Genomic DNA, 27,148 nt, shown 5'->3' with positions numbered 1-27,148 from the left:
TCAATGAGCCTGGAGTTGACACAAAGAATCCCGCAGCTCGTATAAATGATTCATTTCGCACTTAAACCTTTATCCTAACAATAGGAATGATTTAGTGAGTGAGAAAACATAAAGGCAAGTACCACTAAAATTGTGGCTTCACAGTTCACACAACCAGAAGAATTAGTCCATTCAATCCATGATATACACCTGCACTATATCTTCCAAACATCCTTCAATGATATTTGATCAGCCACTTCACAGTTTGTATGGATAGATTTGTAAAACTAATTTAACATGTATTTTATGCATACCACGATATTAGGTCATCATAAAGAAAAAATGATATTAGGGGTACCATGGACTTTACTGCAATTAAATTACAAATTGAAGAGATCATTTATGATGGGGCTGCTTAGTGTAATGTATGGTATCTACAAGTTGCATTCCATTAGCTCACCCTCCAAATTCACTGAAAGTGGATGTGAGATAAACGAGAATTGAGAACTAAGCGACTAGTCAATTCAACTTCTTTGTCGTAAAATTTGTAACACCCCAAGTAATACTCAAATCAAGATAAATTAAAGAGTTAAATTGTTTAATCTGTAAAAATTACGTGACAAATCTTGTGCCATCCATGGATGTAGTCAGGGTTTAGACAATAACACTGATGGAGGATAAGACATACCTGACAATATCTAGACATATGTGCAATCTCTTGTAAGTGTGTCCTAGGAGTATAAATATAAAAACTTTTGAATTGAAGTCTATTCAAGATAGAAACCAAAACCTGTAAGTAACTTACTGGGAAGGATCTGGTTTTATCCTAAAACAGTTGACAGAGACTTCTTAAGCCCATTCATATCTGCAGCTATATACAGTATCCCAAATTATGTCTGCGACCTCAAGGTATGAACATATGATACTCTATAATTTATCTCAAAACTATTCAAAATAGGATTAGAAACCTAAGTTGCATGTCAAGGATGGAAAACAATTTGTGTCAAGTCTCAATCAGTCTTTCATCAAGAGTATTCATGTTGCAGCCTTAGGCATACCACAGAAACGCTTGTTCCCGTTCATTCCAGAAGACTGGAACATCTCACAGCCCTCAGCTCCAATTTGGGTAAATGCCTTGACAAGCATATCCACATAGCCTGCCAAAGAATCCTTAAACCGCTTTGAGCAGCTCCTGTCACCCACATCAACATCCTGCACCCCACCTTTGACCAGAGATCCTACTTGAGCACCTTCCATATACGCTTTGCATGCCACCAGAATATCTCGGGCACGGTTTCGGAAATGCCCCAAAACAAAGTCCTCAAAATGCTGCAGCCACACATGACTCAGAATTAGATGTTGAACCCTCAGAAGCTGCCAAAAAAGCATCCCCCACACCACCCCCCCACCCCCAAAACCCAAATGATAAAAAAACCACACACACACACACACACACAATTCATATAAGCCTAGCACAGAAAGCACCATTTCCATAAATAACTATTCCAAGTGTGTACAATGGATGAAATCAAACCATAATTCACATGTAAACTGAAGACCGAATTCGAAAGTTATAGAACTTTTTGATTGTCAATGGTCATGATGCAGCAAAACAACCAAAAAGATCATTGTGAATCCCTAAATGCTAATAAATTAACAGTGATGCTACACAACATGCTTAGTATTTATTTTTTTATAGGTAAGTTACACAATGGTTCTTGAACCCATAACAGCATAACCTCACCCTTCATCCCTTTATTACAGAAGGAGGAATTGCGATCAAAGCCGGGGCTCATTGGCATTACAATCTATTTCTAAATTCAAGACTCAAAACAATCAATTATGGACAAAAAAAATGTGTTGCAAGAAAAAGATATACAGAACAAAATTAGAAAATCATCAACAGTCAAGGATCTAATTTTACATATTGTAACAATCAATTGGATCTCTGTACTAAACTATCTCCTCAAAGCAGAAATGCTTGAGTGATCTAATGTCAGATATAATGCTTGAATGATTTAGTGTCCCGTATAACACACACAGTCAAAGACCATATTAATTTCTTTTTCTTTTTTATAATAAACAATCATCTACATTTAAAAACTGCATTGTTTCCACAGTATCATAAGCATAAATATTTCCAGTACAAACTGCAATCATGGAGTCCATGCACAAAAGCTATTTCATAAGTAAATTAATACCAAAAAATGCAATCTCTCCAAACTACCACAACAAGATATGTAATGCATTTGGGATATGATTGGACTTTTAGGTGAGAATGCTTTGGAGAAAAGAACACAGCCCAACCCCATTACTGGATATTAAAATAAATAAATAAAAAGCATTTGCCCACATTTTTAGAAATTACATCATATCATATTGAATGGGGAAAAGTTAACCATGACTCCACTATATCTCTTCCTCTCAAATTCCCTATACACTATATTGTTACACATAACATGGTTGTTTGCTAGGACTTCAAGAAGTATAACATTCACTGACGTTTAAAATTAAATACTTAACAACCTCAACAGGAATCTGCATGAATTAATGTAAAGTTATGTAGTAAGGTTATAATTGTTAAATTGAAATTGAAATTTATATCTATTTCAGGATGCAATGAATGATACCATATCCAAAATGTGGAAAGAATGAACAAGGCATAATCAATGGAATTGAGAGATCTCAGTAGCACCTCCAATTAGTCCTAATACGAATGTTGTTTGATTGGTCTAGAGTGTGGGATTTTAATCATTGTTATTCTTTTCTAGAGTTCGAAGAGTCTTTCCCTTTCCTGTATGATGTACTTTTTAAGACACTTTGTGTTCATCATAGTGAGCATGAAGTGATCTTCTTTCTTACTAAAACTTTATTACCTATCAAAAAAAATGGAATCTTACCTTTGGTGGCCTCCTCATTGTGTACATCATTGTTCTTAGTGAGAGAACAAATGTATCCTCATTGTATTGCTGGGACCTCATTTCACCGGACTCTGAGCCACTCATATGTGCATATCCAGGCTCATTGAAATAGGGCTTTGTATTCAAGATCAACCCTTGTATGGATACAAGTACTTGAAGCATGGTTGATACACCTGGGATCCACTTCTCATTCTTGTTACCAGACCAGGTATTAAGTAGACTCAGGCATACTTTCCCACAATTGTACAGATTAGGATTGAGTCGAAGGCCACCAGAGTGGTAGTAGACATTCTGGCATATACAAGTTCTACAGTATTCAGACCAATGATGTAAAGCAGAAGATAAAGAAAATATATTGCCAGCACTCAAAGCTTCAATCACATACCGGTGGTACATTAGGATAACCACAAGGGAAAAAAACATCAAAGAAGAAGAGACCATCATGGTAGGGAGTACCCTCTGCTCCAACGATGACAGCCCTCAAAAGATCCATCCTTGATTCATAAACTCTAACGAATATTGTATCTATTGGGAAAAAAAAATGAATTACAAAATTTTAGGGAAAAATAAAGGTGTGCATTGGGGAGGGGCAGACAGCAAATCCATTAATGTCCCACTACATTTCTACAGCTATGCTTTGCAAATTTAGAGTTTAGGGCTACTATTATCAACAACAAATTTATTTCCAATGGTTTGATCAAAATAAAGGCTACGTATTGGAAAAAAGTTGCAGCCATTACATTAAAAAAGAGAAGAATAAGAGCTCACCAGGTAGATCCTTCTCCAGGATCTTCCACTCCTCCTGAATTTTCTTTGCCCAAGTCTTTGATGGCTGTAAGAAACAGGCAACGAAAACAAAATTTAGATATATTTAAAACTAGAGACTGAAAAAAGAAGGCAAGCAATGCATCATCTAAACCTAGTCACCTGCTTTGTGGTAGAACCATAGCCAGTATAGTGATGGTCCGAATAGTCTTCCACAGTATCAAATTGTTTAAAAAGTTGGAACCTCCTCAAAATTTCATCTTTGTCCTTACCAGAGATTGCCTCAATTGGGAAAGTTGAACTACCATCAGCAGCTACATTATTTTGATTTTGGGCAGAATCCGGAACCCAGGGGAACTCTTCCACATCTTCAGGAGGAGCATGTAAACCATGAAATGGAAAATAATAACCTGGATGGTTAGTCAAAGGTGGCGTCCACAAGGGTGTGGGCGGTTCTACTCCAGCAGGATACTTAAATGGATCTGTATGGCCCCCAGCAGGATACATAAATGCCTCTGCATGCACCCCAGCGGGATACTTAAATGCGTCTGTATGCACCCCAGCAGGATACTTAAATGCATCTGTATGCACTGGGTTAGTTGGATAATATGTACTACTACTAACTTGCTTCTTTACATTCTCAGGAGTATGATGTCCCCAAAAGGATGGCTCAGCTCCAGAAGGGAGCTTCATTGCATCCAATTTCTTTACATAACTACAATTGGGTGAACTACTTGAAGCAAATTGCTTCTTCTTACTTTTGAAAGGATCCAAAAACCACCGTGATTTAGATGATTCTTTCCCAAGCGGGAGATTCAAAGCATTCCCTCTATGGTGTGAAGCAGATGATTTCTTTTTATTTTGGCCAACTTTTGAATGAGGGTGAACGACAGAATCCACACTTGAACCACTGACCGAATTTAGATTCTTGTTGATGTGAACAGGCTTTTCTGACCATGAAGGCAGAGAGGGGTCTATGCCATGGGGACCAACAACATCCAAGTGCATTTGTGACTCCGTATAGTGTGAACTACTTCCAGTAATTGGTTGTTTCTCATGTTGTGCAAAATCTGGCAACCAAGGAACTGGTGCCTCTATTCCAGGAGGAATATCCATGCTATCAAAATGGGCTTGCAAAATGGCATACTCATCAACATCCAAGATATCATCCGGAAAAAAATCAGCATACTCATTATTATCATCATAAGATAGATCAGAACTATGACCATCAAGGTTGATTAAATTATGCATCTCAGAAGACTCAACCCCATTCACTGATCCAAACATTTCCACACCAGCACCAAAAATATAATTAGCAAAATCTTCCTGATTAAAAAAAAGAGCGAAGAATCAGAAACAGTACAGCTACCTTAGATGTTTGTTGTATTTATATAAGTCATGAATCAGCAACTAGAATTCAGAAACTAGAAAATATTTAAAAAGTTAATCACAAACCTTAGCTTGATGATGACCATAAACATCAGCCACATCTTTTATTTCCTTCCCTTTTTTACTTGTGTGAACTTTTTCATCAATAAACATTACATCAGCAGAATCCCCCTCTTTGTCTATATCAATCACATCATGCAGAATGACCTATAGAGAGGAAAAAAACACACACGCTAAGCAAAAACAGAATAATTAATAAGAATCAGAGAAGACGATGAAGTTTAACTCAAATTTCTTCCCACAATAATGGGATGGAGGGTAAAGTCTTAAGAGTTCAAAATTTGAAGCCAATGAGTACATGCATATGTTATAATTATATTTGATGTCATGTGATGGCACTATGCACATAAAGAACTGAAGCTACCGAAAGTGAAAATCAGTCTGAAGACAGCAACTTGACCCTCATTCCATGGCTGCATCAAATATACAGGATGCCAACTCTCCCTTAGATAAAAGAGAACTTAAAATTTTCATGCCAAGGATGTTTCAGATATACAAGACAGCCCAGTTTAGAAAATGCATAACATGTCATTTGCCAAACAGATTCCATTCTTCCTAACTTTGAAAGAGTGGAAACCTCCAATTAATCCATATGGAGGAAGCTAGGAAATTGCTAGAATAGTGAGTAGAATAGAAGTCTTAGAAGTAAAAATGTACAGTAAGGGACAGACTCTACTGCACCACAGAGATCCTGAATGAAATGTGTAAAACTTTTTTTTTGTGGGTTATTGGTAAGTTACATGCCTACTCGGTGAGTCTTCAACCCACGACCTCACCCTCTACCTTGCTTTTACAAGGGAAAGAGATACCAATTGAGTCAGAACTCATGACTGAAATGTGCAAAACATTTCAATTTCAACAAATTGTGGACACAAAACCTGCTAGGAATAACAGAACTCCAAGGTTTGGTCAAAATGACTGTGTAACCGTTTCAATTTCAAACAAAACATTTTGTAGGATTCAACTATAGGATGGTGTACCAATTCAACCGAAGGTAAATGCCCACCCATTGTTACTGAAAATTGATTGATCATCTAAATGGGTTTGAGATGACATGTCATTCATAAAATAAAAACTACACATAGAATTCATAATGGATGATATAAAACACAAACAACAATCACTTCAGCAGCAAGAAAAACCCATCTGCATATCAAACTATCTTCTTTTCTTTTTCTTTTTTTTAATTTATACTAAGATTCATCACTATAACATTGCACGTAACAACAAAACACTACCATGAAATTCTTTAACTCGCCTCTAAACTCCTTTGAATGAAAACTTCCAAAACAAGCAAAAACCCAAATTAAAAAGACTTACAAATTTAGCTACAACCCACCAAAAAAAAAAACCCTAAAAACCGAAATTTTGCATCAGATTAACCAATTTAAAGTCCCCCATATTGCAAAGCAAGCGAGATTCTACTCTGTCCAAATGAAGTCCCACACACACGATCAATTTCATGCAATTCAGAAGCTGATCACTACGAGATTAAGCTAACAAAGACCTATCAGAGTAAAAAAAAATTTAAATAATTTCAGTATGATCAATAGCCGAAACGAAAAACGAATAGATTAAAACTTGAAAATAAAGTTTTTTTTTTTATATATATAAAAAAAGCTGAATCTTGAATCATGTAGGAGTGCGCGAAATAAAAGCGAGTGATTGAGAGAAATAGCGGAGCAAGAATCTGAGAAAAAAGAAAATTGGTTTGGGTTGTGGAAACCTGTTTTTGTTTGAGGAATTTGGGAGTTCGGAAAATCGGGGGAGGGATTTCGATGACTTCGGGCTCCATGAAATCGGAGTATGTTTTCCCGGAAATCAATCGCTTCCTGTTTGGGGACCGAGAAAGTGAGGGAAAGTGTGAGAAAATGTTACTACAAAAATAAAAATAGTCAGTGAGAGAGAGAGCGTTTTCAAAAGTAAGTGAAAAAGGGCAAGGGAGAAAGAGAGAGACTTTATAGGCGAGAGGTATTTGCGTGACGGTGACGGCGGCGGCGGCTCCTTTTATCGGCTCGGCTCGGTCCCAGAGAGAGAAAGTAACTGAATCGGCGCGCTGGGGCTAGTGTCTTGGCTTTGAAATCAGATATATAAATACTATTTGCTTTTGTTTTGGTTAAGTTTGGTATGGTTTGGTTTGGTTTTGTTTTGTTTTTCTCAGCTCCACAGTACAGTACAGTCAGTCGAGTCCGCTTTGGATTTTAGAGAGAGAGAGAGAGTGAGTGATTTGTGAGTAATTATACTTTGTTAGAGTTTTGGCTTCGTTGGCGCCTTGACAAAGAATCACCCTAGAGAATGCGACGACGCCACCGGTGCTTTTACCTCTTTTTGTATAAACTATTCGACTATTCCACAAATGCACACGCTTCCCTCACCCCTTTTTTATGACTCATCACTTTTAATCACTAGTGGATACAGGAACTACAGGTGGTAAATTTTTGTTCATTCTAATTATGTATACATGTGCATAACACTATTTTTAGATTAAACTTTTAATTATCATCAAAATATCAAGTTATCTCTCTATATTAAGAGAATTCAAAATTTTAGTTATTGTATTTTTAATTTCTAAAAATACCCCTAATTTAATTAACTTATTTTTATTCCTATAACATAAAAATAAAGTTAAAATTGTAAATTAACCAAAATCAAAAAACAAAAAACCTACTCATTCTTATAAAACTATCCCATGTTCTAAAAAAGAAAAAAAAAAGTCTCATTACACGCACTAAGTTCCTATTTAAAAAAAAAAAAAACTATCTAAAAAAAAAGTCTCATTACACGCACAAAGTTCCTATTAACAAATAAAATAAAAACCTACCCCAAGTTCCTATTAAAAAAAAATATATATATATATATATCTCTAAAAAAAGCCTCATTACAAGCACAAAACACGTGTAATGAGACTAGTTATTATTAAATTTTTGAATTGTTTACTCTAAGATTAACAAAATCTTACAAGACCCGCAAACTCGATACAATTAACATGTTTATAAACAAGTTGTAGATTGAAACTAAACGGGTTCGAGTCAACACGACTAATCCGTTTAAGTTATAAAGGTATTAAATTTTGTAATTATTGCTTTTGATTAATTTTTTTGTTGTAATTATATGTTTATTACTATATTTATGATTGTAATTGTATTTTAATTTTAGATATATGGAAATTGATAATAGGTTATTCAGGTCAAATATGACCTATTAATCAAATAGGTTATTAGATGGGTCATTTGTGTTGACTTTTATATAACTTGTTAATTAAACGAGTTAAACTTGACATGTTGGGTCAACATTCATAATAAATAGATCGAATTAGAGTTGAAAATTCTTAACACGTTTACTAAAAAATTCGAATTCAAGTCAACTTATATAGCCGAGTACCTATGGCTCGATACGACACAACCCCGACCCGTGAACACAAATTGCCACCCCTAGTTTACTCTAGCTAAAACTCTATTACCCAAATTTCAAGAAATTTAAAATTCTATTTAATATTTTTTTAATTATTTTTGTTATATATCATATTTTGTTTTATAATATAGTAAAAGGCAAGACTTAAATACAGTACTTAGATTTCCTTCCTAAGATTCAACCATATAGATTTTTTTCATGGAATGGAAGTATATTTTTTAGTTAAGTAGCCACATGGCTAAATCTTAAGAGGGAAACCTAAAAAGCAGCATCTAAAGTATTATACCTAAGTTTTGTCCTATAATAAAACATACACACTTCACTATATATGTCATACATACTTACACTAAATAGCTCTCTCCCTCTCTTTTCAATATATATATATATATATATATATATATATATAACTTCATAAACTTAATATGTTTTTATCATGGCTCATTAATAATTAATTTATTATATAGGTAAAACTCTATTTAAGTTACTCAGTATAACTCAATGATATCAGTTAAATATTTTATTGTATTTACATATAAGTTTTTACTTAAAGCATACTACTAGACTACTAGTATAGAGTTTTAAACCTACAATTGAAGAGGTGCCATCTCACCAAATCAAAAAATGGCACAAGATTTAAAGTTTAAAGCCCTCCTTATAATGACACTATAAATTTCCTCTTGTATCCTAAGTATCCATTACTTTTTATTTGATTTTTTTTCTTTTTCATTTTTTCAAATTTACTACTAGCTTACATTGTCTTTTACACCTTTCGTAGTTCATAACTGTAAAATATCAAAGTTTTTATACTTCATATTTATATTTCAAAACCATTAAAAAAAATTCATGGATATAGGATAATAATAAGATCTAATTAAATAAAAAAATTTGGCATACATACTAAAAATAAAGAAATTATAAATTCATCAATATGAAATATTAATGTAATAAAAAAAATATTAAGAAGCAACATCAATTAAGTTGTACACTAAAAAAAAGAAAGTGAGAGGCTTTAAAAATATAGTTAAATAAATCAAAGTTGAAAAAAAAAAATTTCAAACATGGTGGTGTAACATTAATAATAAAGAATTACATAGATGTGACATGATCATAATTAAGAAGGGGAGTGATGAGTATGAGGAGGCTGTACCGGACAGAAGCCAAACTTGGGGAGCAAGCCCAAGGAGTGAAGGGAAAGAACTTCCTCAAATTCTCCACCAGTCCAACGTTGTGTGTTGACTAGTGTAATGCGTTATCAGCCGTTGCATCAAATTTTTGGAGTACGTCAGAGGACCAATCAAACGGCTGTTGTCAAAGGAATGGAAGAATCTACCTTAGATGGTCCCACTGCTTACCGTGTTTTCCTTTTTGGTAGAACCTTGTTTTTCTAATGGCTAGATTTTTTTATACGTATATAGTACTAACCTTAGAGAGATGTCCACGTGCGACTTATAATGTTTTAGAAGTGGACCCCACATCTATATATATATATATATATGGAGAAATTTTGGTTTACAATAAGGGATTTTTTTTTTTTTTTTTTTTTTTTTTGGAATAGTGGTGGAATAAGATAGTAGAAGACTTTTGTGACAAGATCTTGATTAATCGGTCTACAATATTTTTACAATATTTTTACAACAAATTTTAAGTGACAGGTTGTTACTAGTTGTTATTGTTGGGGCAAAAAAGTAATATTAGTGTTAGTTTCAAATTTGAACCAATAACAACTAACCACATATAATTTGTTGTAAAAATATTGTAAAATTGTTATAAACGTAGCATCTCTCTTTGTTAATGGCTCTCCCGATAACTAAGAAAACAAAATAAACAAGAAGTTTCTTTGTTTTGGCTCAAAAGTCAAAACCAAAGTTGTCAAATTCCGTTCCGATATATACATCAGAATCAATCAAATATTTTGGTTTCAGTCTTATATATATATATATATATATATATATAACAAAATATTAAATTATTAATTCAAAATCAAATAATACATTCTTAATATTATCATTACATATCAAAAACTCTATAACTCAATTAGTATCTTCTACAATGGAATATTCCTGCATTTCAGGTGAAACGAAAAGGAATTGAGCATTGATCAATTAGAAATTTAGGAGTAATCATTCTAGTGTAAAGAGTGAAGTTTGTATGGTGTTTTAAATTTTAAATGTAACTTAAAAGTTAAAATACAGGTGTTTGAAATATTATATTTTTTTTCCCTGTTTGACTCTATTACATTTGGCTCTATTAATGTTTTACTCAATAGGGGGGTGGATAAGGTCACTCGTCAAAGCATTCTTGGTAATCCCCTATAGTTGGTCCTCACAAAGATTTAATATTAACCCCAAAAGCTAACCAGTCAGTGGAGGATGCGCACAAATCAATAAGACAAATGTTCCCTGATCAAATGAATAACCTATAAAGCAATGGGATGAGTTGGAATTGCTCCACAAACAAGAGCTTTTGTTTAGTGATCTCCCAAGCAGGGAATGTTCAGAAATTTGCAAAAACTAATTTTGCTAAGAGAGTTTTCGATGTAGTGATGAAGGTCTTGAACCATAAAGCAAAGTTGTCAATACCCAGATGTTTTAGTCTCACTAAGGAAACAAAATATTTCAATACTAATTAATAACTGTGCACCATTTTTAAGTTATCACTATATATATATATATATATATAAACATAGAATTTAAAATCTATGTATTTTATAAGCCCAAGCATATTAACCCAACATATTACCCATGTTTCAACCCCTTTCCATTTTTTTAATATTTTTTTTCTTATATTGAGCAAAACACTCATACATCCCCCAATGCATGCCAGTATTTTATTCAGTATGTTTCAGGAATTTGTACCGATTTAGCCAGCTGCTACAATTTGACATTGACAACTTTGCTATGAAGAGCTTCCAATGGTAGATAGGGTTTCAGTCTCAATGAGGATGGCGAGTGTCACTTACGAATAAAAACAAGTAGGAAAAACAATTGGGGATGATATTGTTGAACTGGAATTCCTTCTTAATCATGCTAAGATGCAACTCATTAGGCATAATATGAATGGTAAAAGCAAAAATAGATGTCAGTCTAGTCTAATCTCCAAGTTTTGAGCTTCAAAGGCCCAAATGAAAGTCCAAATTTTAGCCTTTCCTCTTGAGCCATTAATGCGCATGCAGAGAATTAGAGTGCTCTGTTTCAAAAAGATCAGAGAACCTTTACAAGCTTGCAATTCATTACCTTTAATAAGGTGAATGGAAAGATTATTGTCAAAGCACTAAGTGAGGCGATTGCTAAAGGAGTAGCGAGAAGCCAATCTTATTGGTCAGTTTTGGCATAAAAAATTCTGAAGAGGGTATTGTGAGAATAATAATATGAAAGTCAAGAATAGAGCTCCATGGAACCTTTGTAATTCTATTCTTAACAAAGTTGTATGTTGCTTTTGGGGTATTTCTCGTTCCAACATCCAAGCTTAAAACCAGAGCAACAAATGGCTCGCTACTCTTCGCTGATGTTGTCTATTAGCTTTTTTCCTATGGTGCTTTTGTCATGGGGTTGTTGAGTTTGGATAGCTTTTGTCCTGTTGTTTTGTACTGTTGTTGTGCTTAAACTAATTGTACCTTTGGTTTTCTAGAAATGAAACTGCTTAGTCATAATATATATATATATATATGAGTCACAAATCAGCAACTAGAACATATTTAAAACATTAATCACAAACCTTAGCTTGATGACCACCATAACCATCAGAAACATCTTTTATTTTCTTCCCTTTGTTGCTCCGCAATTTGTTCCTTGTGTGAACTTTTCCATCAATGAACATTACATCAGCAGAATCTCCCCCTTTGTCTATATCAATCACATCATGTGGAATGACCTAGAGAGAGAGAAGAAAATTGCCCACATTAAGTGATAATGGAATAATTTATAAGAGTTAAAGAAGCCAATGAACTCCAGCTCAAATAGCACATCCTCTTTCAACAATAATAGAATGGAGAGTGAGATCTTGGGTCCAAACCTTTTTTTTTTTAATTCAACAGTTGGGATTGAGGGATTTAAATCCTAGATGTCTCCATTGGAAAATCAAAAGCTATCAACCAATAGAGCTACGAGGCTCTTGGCAAGATATTGAGTTCAAACATCAAAAGCCAATGAGTACATTCATATGTTATAATTCAATTTTATTTAATCTTATCCAAAAACTATTCAACAAAACCGAAAAAAAAAGAATTCAAGCAAGGAACAGAAAGAAAGAGGAAGAAGCATACATTTGAGCAGGGCAAAACAAATTCAAGAAGAAAAGATTTAAGATCCAGATGCACTTTTTATTTTTTAAGAATAATAATTAATGGGCCTGGGTTGGGCACAATGTTTTGAGCCTTTACCAGGGTGGTTCAAACATATTATACAAAGTCTATCAGCATATTAGGAACAATATTCTCAAAAGAGTCATTCAAAGTGCCACCTGCCTTTTGAGAGCTGATACCTCTGCTGCCTCAATTGTCATTTAATAAATTGAGCATGCATCAATGCATGCTGTGATGGTAACAGAACAAAGATGTTTAAAGGTTATTATCCATCTTAGCCAGTTAATGTTATTCCAAAGTTTGAAACAATGTCCACCAATTCCATACTATACAGATTACATTACAACTATCAGAAGTAATCCAGTTTACAGCATAACAAATGATGACATATTGAAGTAAGAAAAATTTAAGGAATCTGTCTACATGTGCTTTGTTGGGCTTGGGATTAGGGAAATTTGTGAATGTATTTAAATTTTTTTAGAATAAATTATTAGAATTCAAAGATTGACAAGGGTTTTGACTTTCGAAACAAAGGGGAATAATGCTAGGCCACTTTCTTGAAGCAAACAGGTTCATTCTATATAGTGACTGCGTTTGGAAGTTCATGGCTGATTTGATAAGTTTTTTATGTCTACTTGAAAGGGAAAATTTATGGGAGTTTTAGGGTCTCAATAGGTAAGGAGAATGGCATAATTTGGGGTCACACAAGAGAGAAGAAAAAGAGAGAATTTTGTGATTGTTCAGGGGCTATGAATAATACTAATGCACAATGCATAAGAAGAATAAAGCTAATTGAAAAGAACACGTAAGGCAATCCGGCATCAGCACTCAAAAATCAATATTGCATTATGAAAGTCGACTGTCTTTTACCAATAAGGAAATTTATATACACTCATTGATTTAACCTACTAGGACTGGGACTGGGACTGGGACCCCTAATTTTGACTAGTAAACAAATTCCTGGAAAAACCCTAAATGCAGATTACTCATAAACTAGTGACTCAATTCAAAACTGTTTTAACCCTAAGATGCTTATAATATAAGCTTCAAAACCACATAGGTTTTACTTCAATGGATGTCACTTATTAGCTCTATGCACATAAGGACCTGAAGCTACCAAAACTGAAAATCAGTCTAAAGAAAGCAGCATGACCTTCATTCAATGGCAGCATCAAATATATAGGGTGAAGCTCTCCCTTAGATAAATGAGAACTTCAAATTTGTCAAGTCAAGGATGGTTCAGATATAACATGGACAGCTAAGTTTAGAAAATGCAGAGCGTGTCATTTGCTAAACAGATCCCCATTCTTCCCAACTATGAAACAGTGGAAACCTGCAATTCTCTATATGGCGCAAGCTGCAAGCCAGGGAATTGCTAAAATTTCGAGTAGAATAGAAGCCTTTAGAAGTAAAAATGCAGAGTAAGAGACAAAGTCCACTAATCTACTTCACCACAGAGATCCACATGTGTGTGTGAAGAGAAGCAGATTATAAGAAGGGTTTCCTAGTTCCTTATTCTGATCAAGAAAACAAAAACTTGTATAGTTTTGAATGAAATTTGCAAGACATTTCTTTGTTAAGTTACACACGCACTTGGAGGGTATTAAATTCTTGACATCACCCTCTACCTACTCTCCAACGTGTCATTTGAGTTAGAGCTCATTGACCAATGTATGAAACATTTCAACTTTGTCAAAACAACAGACACAAAACCCCCCGAGAAATTACAGAACCCACTCGACTGAAAGGGTCCAAGTAGGATTCAACTGAAGGATGGAGTACCAATTCAATGAAAGTCCAATGCCCCACCCATTGATACTCAAAATTGATTGACCAGCTTAATGGCTTTAATATGATATGTCATTCATAAATAACAATCAAAACATAGAATTTACAATGGATACTATATAACACAAACAATTTTATCAATTTAGCAGTAAAAAATATCTATGTACATATCAAACTAACATTTATTTTACACAAAGATTCATCACAGTTCACTAAATGTAACACCAAAACAACATTTCTAATACTTTACAATCCAGTTAGAAAGAAGCAAACTTCATATTTGGATAAACAGAATAATATGGGCGTGTGAAAATTAAAAGCAGTTGATTAAGAGCGAGAATTAAGGGGGGGAAATATATGCTTTGTTATCCAACCTGCTTTTGTTTATGCATTTTGGAGGACCGAAAAAATTGGGGCGGGATTTCGAAGATTTCGTGTCCCATGAACTTGGAGCCTTTGCCGGAAAACAATCGCTTCCTGTTTGGAGACAGAGAAAGTGAGGGAAAACGAGTGAGAAATTTGTTTCAAAAAATAAAAAGTCTCAGAGCGAGAGAGAGAGAGAGAGAGACTTGGAAGTGGAAGTGGAAGTGGAAGTGTAAGTGTAAGTGTAAGGGTTGGGTGAAGGAGGCGGAGGCGGCGGCGGCGGCTTCATTGATCGGCTCAAGAGAGAAAGTAAGCGAAACGGCGGCGTTGGCTTGGCTTAGCTGTTATTTGACTTTACTGTTCCTCCTCGTCGGATGTGTTTTTTTTTTCTTAGTATATTTGATTGGTTGAGTACTTTTTTTTTTTAAGCAACGCTAAAATCACGCATTTCACACTATTTTAGTCACAATTCATCGTGTGGCGAGTTGTGAGTAGTAAATATATAATGGTGGGTCTATGTAAGACTATATTTTTACCGCTCATAACTCACCACGTGATAAATTGTGATTAAAATTGTGTGAAATGGTGTAGACCTAACATTTTTTTTTTTTTTTTTTTGGCTTCGCACCTTCAATAAGTGACAACCCAGATACTGTGTTTTTGTAAGCAATGCTAGAATCACGCAATTTCATACAACTTTCATGCCATTTCACACAACTTTGGCCACAACTCGTCACATGGCGAGTTGTGAGTAATAAATATATGGTGGTGGGTCTATATGAGACCATACTTCTACTACTCATAACTCATCACGTGATGAGTTGTAATTTAAATGATGTGAAATAGGGTACACCCAGCTTTTCTCTTTTTTTTTTTGGTGGCTTTGCGTAAGTGACAAACAAATCAACCTAGAAATCAGAGCGCCAAGTGCACACACCTGCCTCTTTAGACTTTAATTACCATTTTTACCACTATTTGATTTATACTACTTTTATTTATAGTTTACCACATTAGCTTGCCTCTACAACTTGCCTATTCTGCAATTTAAACACTGCCATCTCACCAAAATATACGACAAATTTTAAATGGTTTCACATCCTCTCCATTTATAATCAAATGACTTATAGTGACGTGGGTTCCTGCTTTGGCCAGAGCCCAACCCCAATAGTCTAAGAGGGTCCTAGACCTCTAAAGGATAGTATAAATAGTTGGTGGACTAGGCTTGACTTACCGTGGCTTTGTTGGGCTGTTTACAAGCTAATTGTGCACAAGATATGACCTCCATAACACAAATATACATGAACATATATATATATATATATATTGGTTAAACAAATAACTAAGAAATATATATATATATATTGGTTAAACAAATAACTAAGAAATAGCAAAGGAACTAAAAGAGTGCAAATAAAAGAATGTTAGGGGCCCTCAAAATAGAGTGAGAATATATTTTTTATTATATCATGTATTTGAATATATTAAGTTCTACTTTGCTAGGATATATCACAAGGTTCAATAAAGTTGAAAAATCACAAGATATGACCTCCATAACACAAATATACATGAATATATATATATATATATATATATTGGTTAAACAAATAACTAAGAAATAGCAAAGGAACTAAAAGAGTGCAAATAAAAGAATGCTAGGGACCCTCAAAATAGAGTGAGATTATATTTTTTATTATATCAAGTATTTGAATATATTAAGTTCTACTTTGCTAGGATATATCACAAGGTTCAATGAAGTTTAAAAATCACAGACTTAGATAGCTTTCTTTGGGCTTCCAAGACTTGTGAAGTTTGAATCCCTTTAAATCCAAGTGTATCCTTAAGTATTTTTTGTAGGATCCTTCATAGTTCCTCACTCTTCACTTTATTTTAAGCTTGCAACTCTCTTTTTAATATCTTTTCTAGTATCTGAGTGCTTCTTGTTGAATGCCTTTTGGCTGGAGCTTCGCCCCTTTTTATAGTGCCATTTCTAGGGTTTTTTTTTCCTTGCCATTGATCCATTCTCTTGGTACTCTTGTATTAGAACCAATATCATGTCTATAACATTCGTAGCTGGTCCTTTCCTCTTTCTCTCAGTATTTCCCCTTTTAAGGTTTGGCAACCCAAAAGTATCCAGCTGACCTTCCTCTTATGGCAGCTGATGGGACATGACCTTCTTCGTTTCTTGTGTCCATGGGCATGCCACCTTGAGCTATCCAAATCCCAGTTGGTTTTTTTCCCTGAAATTTCCTGAGGATCCCCCTTTAACTCTGGGGGATCCTATGCAACCTGGCTTAGCTCCTTCTTGCCTTTCTGTTAGGCTTTCTTGGGTACCACCTTTTGCTTAAGCCCATGGCCCATGTTTCCATTTGTGCCTCTTTTTTCTTCCTAAGGCCCAATACTTTATTCTTTTCTCTCCATGGGCCAGGCTCCTCCCTTTTTTTGATTTTTGAGGGTCAAGCCTTTCTTCTTCATGGGTTGGGCCTCTCTTACTTTTAAAGGCCTGGTTCCTTATTACAATTTTGAACCTGTTGAGGTCCCAAATATCACAAGTGGTGAAATCTAAAACTAAATGGGCCTTCAAATATAGGGAAGGCCCAATCCACTAACCAAGGCCCACTTGAAATGAGTAAAAGGAAGCCCAAACCCATGAATGGGCAAGTTCTGGGCCTTAGAAAATGAAGAAAAAGGAAAAATGGAAGCTCAGCCTAGCCTTTGTGAGGAGATCTCCTAGGGAGCCCAGAAAGGGACTAGATTAGGATATCTTGGGACTGCTAGAACCAGGGAGGATCCTTAAGAAGTACAGGAAAAGGATTAGCTAGGAATTGGACAGCTCAGGGAAGCATGCTTATGGACACAAAGAGCGAAGATAAGCATGTCCCATCAGCCACCGATGACTCAGAAAAAAGCTGATGACTTAAGAATTGGCACTTGATAAAAAAGAAGTCCGATATCTCTTGAAATGCAGGAAGGTGAACCATGAAGGAAGGTGGCTGAGGATCTTTTAATTTGACAGAGGAGAACCTACCCATTTAGAGAAAAGGAAAAAGGGAGTAGCAGCCAAGAGGAGGGATCTGAAAAGGTCTCTCTAGAAACCTTGAAAAAGGGATTAAAAGTCAGCCCTCAAGACCCCCCAAAATAGGAAGGTTAGTTGGGGGACTTTTGGGGGGAAATCTCAAAAGGAGAAGGTAACGAGAAAATAAGGAAAGGACCAGCCATCAATGTTGGTTGGCATAACATTGATTCTGATACCCAGGGTAGCAAATGGAGGGAATCAATGGCACACCAAAAACCCTAGAAAGATACTATAAAAGGGGATCAAGTCATCAACAAAGGGCATTCATCAATACTTAATAAGAGCAAAAAGAGCCTCTTAAAAGACTCATTTAAACCTCAGAAAATAGAGGAAAAAGGAAAATACTATGAGGGATCCTGAGATAAGTGTTAAAGGATACACTTGAATTCAAGGGGATTTAAACCTCACAAGTCTTGGAAGTCTAAAAGAGCTATCCAAGTCTATGATTTTTGAACTTATTTGAACTTTGTGACATATCTTAGAATGGAATAGGATCCAATGTACTAAGATTTAATATAATGACATATCTCTTTATTTTCTAAGGATCCCTGACTTACATACATGCTTTTTCTTTATTTCCTCACTATTCTTTAGCCATTTTGTGAGAGACCATTGAAAATTTAGGGCCTCTCAAAAAAGAGATTTAGGTGCTTGTAAGTGCACCTCCTTTTTGGGTAGTGGTGTAGAGTTGCCACTTATTTTTTATACAAAAGAAAATACAAAATATATGTTCAAAATACTTTGAATGTCATTGAATGAATAAAGAACAATACAATTTTGGTAAATTAACCTTACAAGGCTTTGGGTCCTAGTTACAATCTATGCAAAAGAATACAAAACTTTAATCCTAGTTACAATCTACCAAAATAAAAGACAAAACACTAATCTACCTATCCAAAAATCCTAAGCTCAGGTGCTAGGTTACGGAATGAGAAGGTGTTAGGCACCCATTCCGCCCAGACAAAGTCTGGTCTTCAAGACTCTAATGACCAATATACCCTTTTTTGAATGATGTTGAATGATATATTATAATGCACATGACAAACACTTAACAAAATTAACTTAAATAAATTTGCCTTATGGATGTGTCCTCTTCTTAAAAAAAATCATATCTATTTTTTGAATTAAAATAATAAGACTTGGTTTGTAAAAAATAAAAATTCAGATCTGTTTTTAGTAAAAGAAAAAAAAATGTTAAAAAGAATCAGATCTGTTTTTGTGTAATTTTTTTTTTTTTAAAGTGATTTTATCAAGAAAAATCAAATCTGCTGTTTGTAAAGAAAAAAAAAGATTTTGAAAAGAATCAAATATGTTTTGCGTAAAGTTAAAAAAATGTGATTTTATTTGTAAAAATTAGATTTGTTGTTGGGAAAAAAAAAAGACTTTTGATAGAGGATCCACATTCATAAGACAAATTTATTATGCATGCATTATATATATATATATATATAACTTTAACCAAACTTTTAATCCCTTCTTTTGAATTTCAAAATTTGCAATTTAATAACAAAGAAAACTTTTCAGAAAAAAATCAGATCTGTATTTAATGAAAATGCAAGTCAGTTTTGTATTTAGGAAAAATCAGATTTGTATTTAATGAAAATACAGATCAGTTTTGGGTTTAGAGATCTGTATTTTAAAAAAATACAGATTAGTTTTGAATCTTCATAAAAGAATTTTGTTAGTCATTGCAGATTTTGAAGTCAAAAAGAAAGAATTGAAATAAACAATCATATAAAGTATCTAAGCATAACAATTATATATTAAGAACAAGACATAATAAAACATACTAAACATATTCATGCATCAAACAAAAACATACTAATTAATGGAAGAAGAAAAGAAAGAAAAAAACAAAATGCCTTGTACATGAGCGTGCTCATCTATTGAAAGAATATTTTAGAAATCAAAGAAGTTTGTGCACCTCTTTGAAGTCTAAAATATTTTACTTATGTTGGGGGTGTTGCCTACATGATGTTAAGGGAGTCAAAACCGAGACTCGACTTTAGGCTTGGAACATGGCCCAAAAGCTATCGATGAAGTGTGAAAGACCCATTTTGCTCAAGGTCTAGGTTGCATCCAACAAAGATTATAATAAGGCCCAAAATACCTCTTGCAAAGATAAGCTGCACAAAGGATGACCCATCACAAGAAGTGCTTAAATAATATTCTAGCGGTAAGTAAGAGAAACGTCTAACGGTAGATGTTTGGAAAATCAATAAATGTATTTGCATAGTAAAAATTATGCATCTCCTCCTTAGTTGGTTATTATAAAAGTTGGCCCATTATAACAAGTACACAAGAGGAAAAATGGTCCAGTTGTGAATATGACAAACCTCTAGCAGTAGATGCTGACAGATTAACAAGTGTGTTTACATGGTAAAAACTATATGTTTTCCTTATTATTATTAATTCAACATAAGGGAAAACTTCCTTAGTATCCAAAACATTATGACTTTCATCATAATAACAATAAACAAGGATTAGAGGCTTCATAATTACAAGTAAAAGAGGAAAAAATAGGATGGAATGAAGGGAGAGAGAGGTTCCAGCTCAGTGTAGCAAGCGTTGAACTAAGATTTTTGGGGAATATATATATATGGGGCATTAATTGGGTAGTATATGCTATTTTGAGTGAGTGAGTATGTAAGCATATGGTGGTGTGATAGAGTTAATATTGAGGCTAAAGCTTTAATGGGTAAAGGGTTGTTTGTGACTAATTTGGAAGCATTTAGGGGTTGTGTATGTAAAAAAAGAAAGGGAATGTCTAAGGCTAAATGAGTGTGGGCTAAGGGGAATGATTTATGAGTTTGGGGAGAGTTAAACCATAAACAAAGTGACAAGAAAATCAAAAATTTCAGAGGGGGTTAGTGTGTCTATTTTAAGGTGCTAGGATTTTCTGAGAAGATGGAATGTGATGTTTATGGATAAGTGTATATGAGCATTTATGGACTAAAGGCTAGTTTTTGAACTAAGGGATTGACTTATGGGCTGAAAATAGCATAATGGATTTTATGATAAGATTTGTTGTGCTCCATGAGTTGATGGTAGTTTCCTTTTATATTGAAGCTTAAGGGATTGATTAGTAAAAGTCCAAAATGTAGGACTGATTCAAGGGCAGAGTACCTGATATAATTATCTTAGGATTTGGCCTAAAATGAGAGATTTGCTTTTGGGATTGTTATGCTTCTTTGGGCAATGTCACACATGGGTAAAAATTAGCATAATCTTGTATTAAATGCTAAGAATTCTAAGATTGTGTTCAACCAATGGGATTAAGGCAAGTATTAAGAAGGAATTCTAGTGCTGCAATTGAGATTTGGACCCTATGAAGTAAGATTCAACACCCCAAGCCAGGTGTCAAAGTTTAAGTCCACTTCAAAGAGTTCCGCTGAAGATCCATTTATGCCCTCCAAACCACATGTTCCCAAATTTTCCCCTTTAAGATTTATGGGCTTGGTTCATGAACCAATTACATAAATTTTTAGTAATAAAATAAACTATTTGGTTGAGGATTTCATAAACTTGGGAGGTTTTGGTTGTAGCTTCCTTGAGTTATGACCAAAACTTAGGGAAGAAGGGTATTTATTGCCCATTAGCCTTTAGGTATCAGCCTCTAGTACTGTTCATGTTAGAGTTAGCAGTGGGATAGGTGGTCAGCTCATAATTTGGTTTGGGAGTTTGGTTGCTTCTTGAGGTGATCTCCAGCGGAAGGCAAAACTGAATGGAGTTCTCCAGCGGGGCCAGTTTACACACATGGGCTATTTTGGCTAATGTTTCATGTTAGGCTTAGTCATAAGGGCTGAGTATTTTGATGGGCCTCTGGCTTGGTGGTTCTCTCCATTTGGGCCTATCCTTCTGCTTTCTCATTGTGAGCCCTACAAAATGGACAAAGCTACCATGTATTGTCATGGATTTTTAGTCCACATGGGCTTTAGTTGTTAGTAGAAATAAAATGAATCCATGAGTTTTAATAAATATTTATGATAGGTTTTGGGTATTAATTTCCATGGGTTTTAAATAACAACTTGTATAGTTTCTCATAATTATTACTATAGATTATTTTGTAAATGATAATTTCTTTGGGGCTTTTTAAATAATGACTTTCAATATTTTTTTGAGAATAATATTTACCATGGATTTTAAACAGAGGCAATATCCATGAGTTTCAAATAAAATATGGTAACAACCACTATAATGGAATAATGTGATATTCTCATGGGTTTTTCTATAGATAATCATAATAAAGTAAATAATTATTATGAGTTTTGAAAATAAATATTATAAATATTGTGATATAAGAGAAATAGTGACTATGAGTTTATAATATGATATGAAATAAATAAATATCATAAGTCTAAGATAAATAATCATAACTTTTCATGGGCTTTTATAAGATGATTGCCATGTGTTTTGGGAATAGGTAATTCGGTGCTTGTGGTGTGATTTTAGGTTATTTTAGCACCGCATTTTGCGGTACGGTTTAGCTAAAATCATAACTGCACCGCACCTTATTTTTGCTGTCACATATGCGGTGTGGTACAGTTTAGAGTTTATCCAAAATCATAAACGCACCGCATCTCATTTTTATGGTCACATGTGCAGTGCTAAATATAAGATGAGGTTTGAAGTTGATATATTTTTCAAATTTTGAGCATTTCCTACCCATGCCAAAACTAATTTTTCCCTTTTTTTTGCCCAGTTTTAAATTTTTTAACTAGTTTTTCTTAATTTTGGGTTGGTTTTTCTAGTCAACACTTGCTAGGGTTATCAATTTTTTTTGTGTGGAAAAACTAGGGTTATTAAACTATTAATAATATATATAATATTAAAAATAAATAAATATATTAATATACAGGAGGGTGTGGTGTGGTTTGTGCAGTTTTCTTATTATAAAATCGCAAACCGCACTGCACCATATGATGCGGTGCAGTGTGGTGTATTATTACTTGTGGTGCGGTGCGGTTATGCTAATTTGTGGGCAGTTTTGGTGCGGTTTTTATGGTTTGTACAATTTATGCAGTTTGGTAAACACCCCTAGGTAATTGCCATGGATTCCATGGGCTTGTAATTGTTGATGCCCATATTTGCAAACTTGTACCCAAAGGCCCATAAAGAAGAAAGCCCAATGAGAAGTAAGGCCCAAAGACCCACTAAGAAGACCGAAGAGCAAAGAAAGAAGTGCAAGTGAAAGCCATCTACCGCAAAATACAGATCTGCCGCAAAATACAGTTCTTCAGCAGAATACAGATCTGCCGCAGAATACAGTTCTCTGGCAAGATGGCTTCGGCAGATGAAGATAAATTGGGCCCAAGACCCTTTTGATCCAGTCAACATTATTTGGCCCACAAAAGCCCAAATCCTTTTGTATAAAAAAGATAGGCGTGAAAACTGATATGAAAAAAGAACGATGAAAGGAAACAAGGAGCAGCAGGAAGTGTTAGCAGCAGGAATCACGTGAAGGAAAGAAAAGCCCAAACTAAAGAAAATGACAAACACAGCAGGAAACATGTGAAAGACTTGCAGCAGGACAAAACAGAGTTGATTTGCTACGGCAAGAATGGTGTGGGAACGAAAGAAGACAAAAACAGAAGGGTCGGGGCACCACCAACCTGTACCCAGCCAATACAAGGGAGGTGGGCCCACGGTCAAAGAGATTCAGAGAGCGTGGTTTGGTGGTGGGGGGAAAAGGGGGTCTATATTTGGTTTTCTGCCATAAATTCTTTTTGGAATATATCCTGCTGGGATGGTATCTTACCCAAAAGAAGTAATAAATGGTTGGGACCATCTGATGCATACCATAGAGCTAAGTACTGAGGTAGCCCGATCCTGATCTTTGAACCTAAAGGTAGAGGTATACGGCAGGAACAAACAAAAGAGAATTTTGTCGTGCAGCAAACATGTTCTGAGCAGATGGTAGTGGTCAAGGCAACCAATGGGTGAGTGGGTAATCTTGAAAGGATGCCCATAACAAACCAAAAAACAGTTGGTAAAGCCCTAGGGGTAAAAGGGAAAAATCTCATTGAATCAATTTGCTATAAAAGGAAGGTAACCACAGTAGAAAAAAGGGGGACCAAGGTAGAGGAAAAAACAGAGGAAAGAGTGAAAAACAGGGGAAGAAAAAAAAACACCCAGAGGGGAGAGAAAGAAAGAAAGAAAGAAAGAAAAATAAAAGAGAAAACACGGCAGGAATAGGGGCATGCATTAATAGACCATCTTTTTCCTCCCTTTTAGCAAACCCACTCTTTGAAATCTCCAAAAGTAATAGCTAGTAGTCATTTAGGCCTATTCTCCAAAATGAACAACTTTTATGGCAGGAGCCCATGATAAGGTTGTTGAAGTTGGAGTTTGGGTTCCTTCTTAGTTTACTTATTCTATGGGCAGATTCAATACTTGATTTTGATTGCAAATATATTTGATTTCTCTCATTATAACTTATATCTGCTGTATTTAGTCATCCTGCTGTAACACTTTTTTATCACGTCTACCGCATTAGTTGTCCTATTGTGGTGTCTTTACTTGCTGTACTTGTTATTCTACTGTAGCGTATTTTTATTATATTTACCGTGTTAACTATTTTACCAGCTAAACCTTTCCTGCCGAAACTTTTCCACTTTATTTGTTATTACGTGTTTTACTTTTGACACAGACTAATCATTATCCTGCCATAAGTATATATATACATATACATTGTTTCTCATATTTTGAAAAAATATATTTTATATATGTATATGTGAATACGTATAAGTATATATACTCATATATGTATGTATATATTTGAGAATATGCTAACCCATTTAAACTAACATTTGTTTGATGGGTATTTTCTTTGGGTTTTAGATTTGTTTATGCGCAAGAAGTAGAAAGGTATTTTTGCAATAAAAACGAAGAGTGGTCATTCACATTGTAGAAGTCTTTAAAGCACGGCAGACAACTTTAAAGCACGGCAGATAGCTTTAATGCACAACAGACAGCTCTATTGCACAAGGCTTTACGGCAGGAAGTTTTAAAGCACGGCAGGAAGCTTTAAAGCACGGCAGGAAGCTTTACTACACAGCAGAAAGCTAAAAAGCACGGCAAGAAGCTTTACTACACAGCAGAAAGCTTTATTGCACAGCAGACAGTCTTATTACACAGCAGACAGTTTTACTACGCGACAGATAGTCTTACTACACAGCAGAAAGTTTTGCTGCATAGCAGAAAAGTCAAACCTGTGGCAGAAACCGGAGAAAAATTCCTTTTGCGGCAGAAACATCAATCCTGCGGCAAAAACTGGCAGCGGCAAAAACTGGAGAAAAGTCTTCTGCTGCAGAAACAGGGGATAAGCCCACTTTGTAGCAGAAACAGGGCAAGAAGTTTTACTACACAGCAGAAAACTTTATTGCACAGCAGACAGTCTTATTACACAGCAGACAGGTTTACTACGCGGCAGACAGTCTTACTACACAGCAAAAAGTTTTGCTACATAGCAGAAAAGTCAGACCTATGGCAGAAACTGGAGAAAGTTCCTTTTGCGGCAGAAACATCAATCCTACGGCAAAAACTGGCAGTGGCAAAAACAGAAAAGTCAATCCTGCGGTAGAAACTGGAGAAAAGTCTTCTGCGGCAGAAACAGGGGATAAGCCCACTTTGCAGTGTCTTCCATTGGACTTGGACTCAACGCTTGTGCACAAGCCGGACCAAATTAAGTTGCAGTTGGACCGGTCTCAACTCCCTTACTAAGAATACTTGTGCCTACTACCGCGAGATGCAGCCCAGCCTAATGCACACAAAAAAAGGCCCCCACAGTAATATCATAGTAATGTTTATGAAATTAAAACATTGTCAATCATTGGACTTTTTAAGTGAAATGCTTATAATATAATATTTTTCCTAGTATTAATAACCTTGGAATTTTGATAAAATGGTGCCAAGTAATTAGTTTGGGTTTTTAACGTTGCCAATGAGAATTGGGCTTTTGATATTGCCAGCAAGAATTGGGTTTTTGATGTTGCCAATAAGAATTGGTTTTTTGATGATGTTGCCTATGTGAATTGAGTTTTTGATAAATAAATTGACATGGGTAAAATTGCCATGTGTTTAAATCATGGGCTTTGATTATGAATTTAAATTCCATTGGTAAAATTACCGTGGGTTTAAATCATGGACTTTGATTATGAATTTGAATTCCATTGATAAAATTGTCTTGCCATGGACTTGAATCATGGGCTTTTCATATTTTGTCAAGCATAAGTATTCTTGGGCTTTAAAAAGAATGGGTTGTGTGCATTGAGCTCATAGGGCCCGTTTTGGGCTTAGCTAAATAATGATAATAAAATTGGATAAAATATAAGTTTTTGGGGGTTTTGTGATAGTTATATCATGACAATAAAATGTGAAATATTTGTGGTTAACATAATAATAGGGCAAACAATATTTGTGAAAGCCCAATAACTTGTTAGTGGAATTTGAAAATAAATATGGGGTATTTAGATAAAAATTAGGTGTAAAAAAAAGTACTCTAACAACTTACAAAAAAGTAGTTCCTAAAGCAAAAGCCTCAAGAATATCTTTAACGTAAGGGGGAATTGAAAAGTCAAAAAAGAAGTGCCTCTCATTCTCATATTTTTCCACTATTTATAAAGGTTGACATGCTTAAAAAATAAGCTGAATGAGATCAAATATGAATTAGAACGTGTTCTTATTTCTAAAAATTCGAAAAAGATAGGCTTTATCTCAATCAGGGGGTTCCCGAACCAGGCCGAAAGCTTGGGCCAATTGGCACTTGCCATGTGCCGAAAGTTTGTTATCTCAATTAGGCGGTTCCCGCGACCTTATGATCATTTAATTGTTATTTTAATTGTGATTAAATCATAATCAAGTTTTAGGGCTTATTTTTTTTTTTCTCAAAAATAATACACTTTTTCACTAATTTTGCAATATATTGTTGGACTTAAGTACGACTTTGGGCCTGTGGCTGTGAGTAGTTATTTTTAAGGTAATTCAATTCAATCATCTTTGATGTGAACACAAATTTGTCTCGATCAAATGGTCAAATCTTGGTTGACTGAAGTGTTTAGGGGAGATGGACCTTACAAGTGCCACATTGGTTAATAAGGT

General features: G+C 34.8%; 1 protein-coding gene across 2 annotated transcripts; it reads right to left on the bottom strand.

The window, feature by feature from the left end:
- Window positions 1-719: 719 nt before the first annotated feature.
- On the bottom strand, window positions 720-15,316 carry LOC112037929 (probable ubiquitin-conjugating enzyme E2 26). Of its 2 annotated transcripts, XM_065768897.1 has the most exons (9): window positions 15,183-15,316; window positions 14,988-15,090; window positions 12,240-12,395; window positions 5,121-5,261; window positions 3,828-4,991; window positions 3,669-3,732; window positions 3,286-3,425; window positions 2,880-3,191; window positions 720-1,308 (listed from the first exon to the last, which is right to left on the bottom strand). In XM_065768897.1, the coding sequence occupies exons 1-9, from the start codon at window positions 15,263-15,265 to the stop codon at window positions 1,015-1,017; spliced, it is 2,457 nt and encodes an 818-aa protein (XP_065624969.1). In that variant the 5' UTR covers window positions 15,266-15,316; the 3' UTR covers window positions 720-1,014. The 2 variants fall into 2 exon arrangements, with proteins under 2 accessions (XP_065624969.1, XP_065624973.1); XM_065768901.1 differs by lacking the exons at window positions 12,240-12,395; window positions 14,988-15,090; window positions 15,183-15,316 and adding an exon at window positions 6,841-7,021.
- Window positions 15,317-27,148: the final 11,832 nt, after the last annotated feature.

Source organism: Quercus suber, unplaced genomic scaffold, assembly GCF_002906115.3.
Source record: "Quercus suber isolate HL8 unplaced genomic scaffold, Cork oak 2.0 scaffold_27, whole genome shotgun sequence".
NCBI lineage: Eukaryota > Viridiplantae > Streptophyta > Magnoliopsida > Fagales > Fagaceae > Quercus > Quercus suber.
Note: the sequence above shows the minus strand (reverse complement) of the source record. Positions and strands in the feature narration are given on the sequence as shown.

What these genes read in the sequence shown, in the direction of transcription:
- LOC112037929 (XM_065768897.1), bottom strand. Translation starts at nt 15,265, where the DNA reads ATGAAGCCGCCGCCGCCGCCTCCGCCTCCTTCACCCAACCCTTACACT. An exon ending in ATGGTCATCATCAAGCTAAG is followed by an intron (nt 4,992 to 5,120) that starts GTTTGTGATTAA and finishes TTTTTTAATCAG; the next exon opens with GAAGATTTTGCTAATTATAT. An exon ending in GTTATCCTAATGTACCACCG is followed by an intron (nt 3,192 to 3,285) that starts GTATGTGATTGA and finishes TGTATATGCCAG; the next exon opens with AATGTCTACTACCACTCTGG.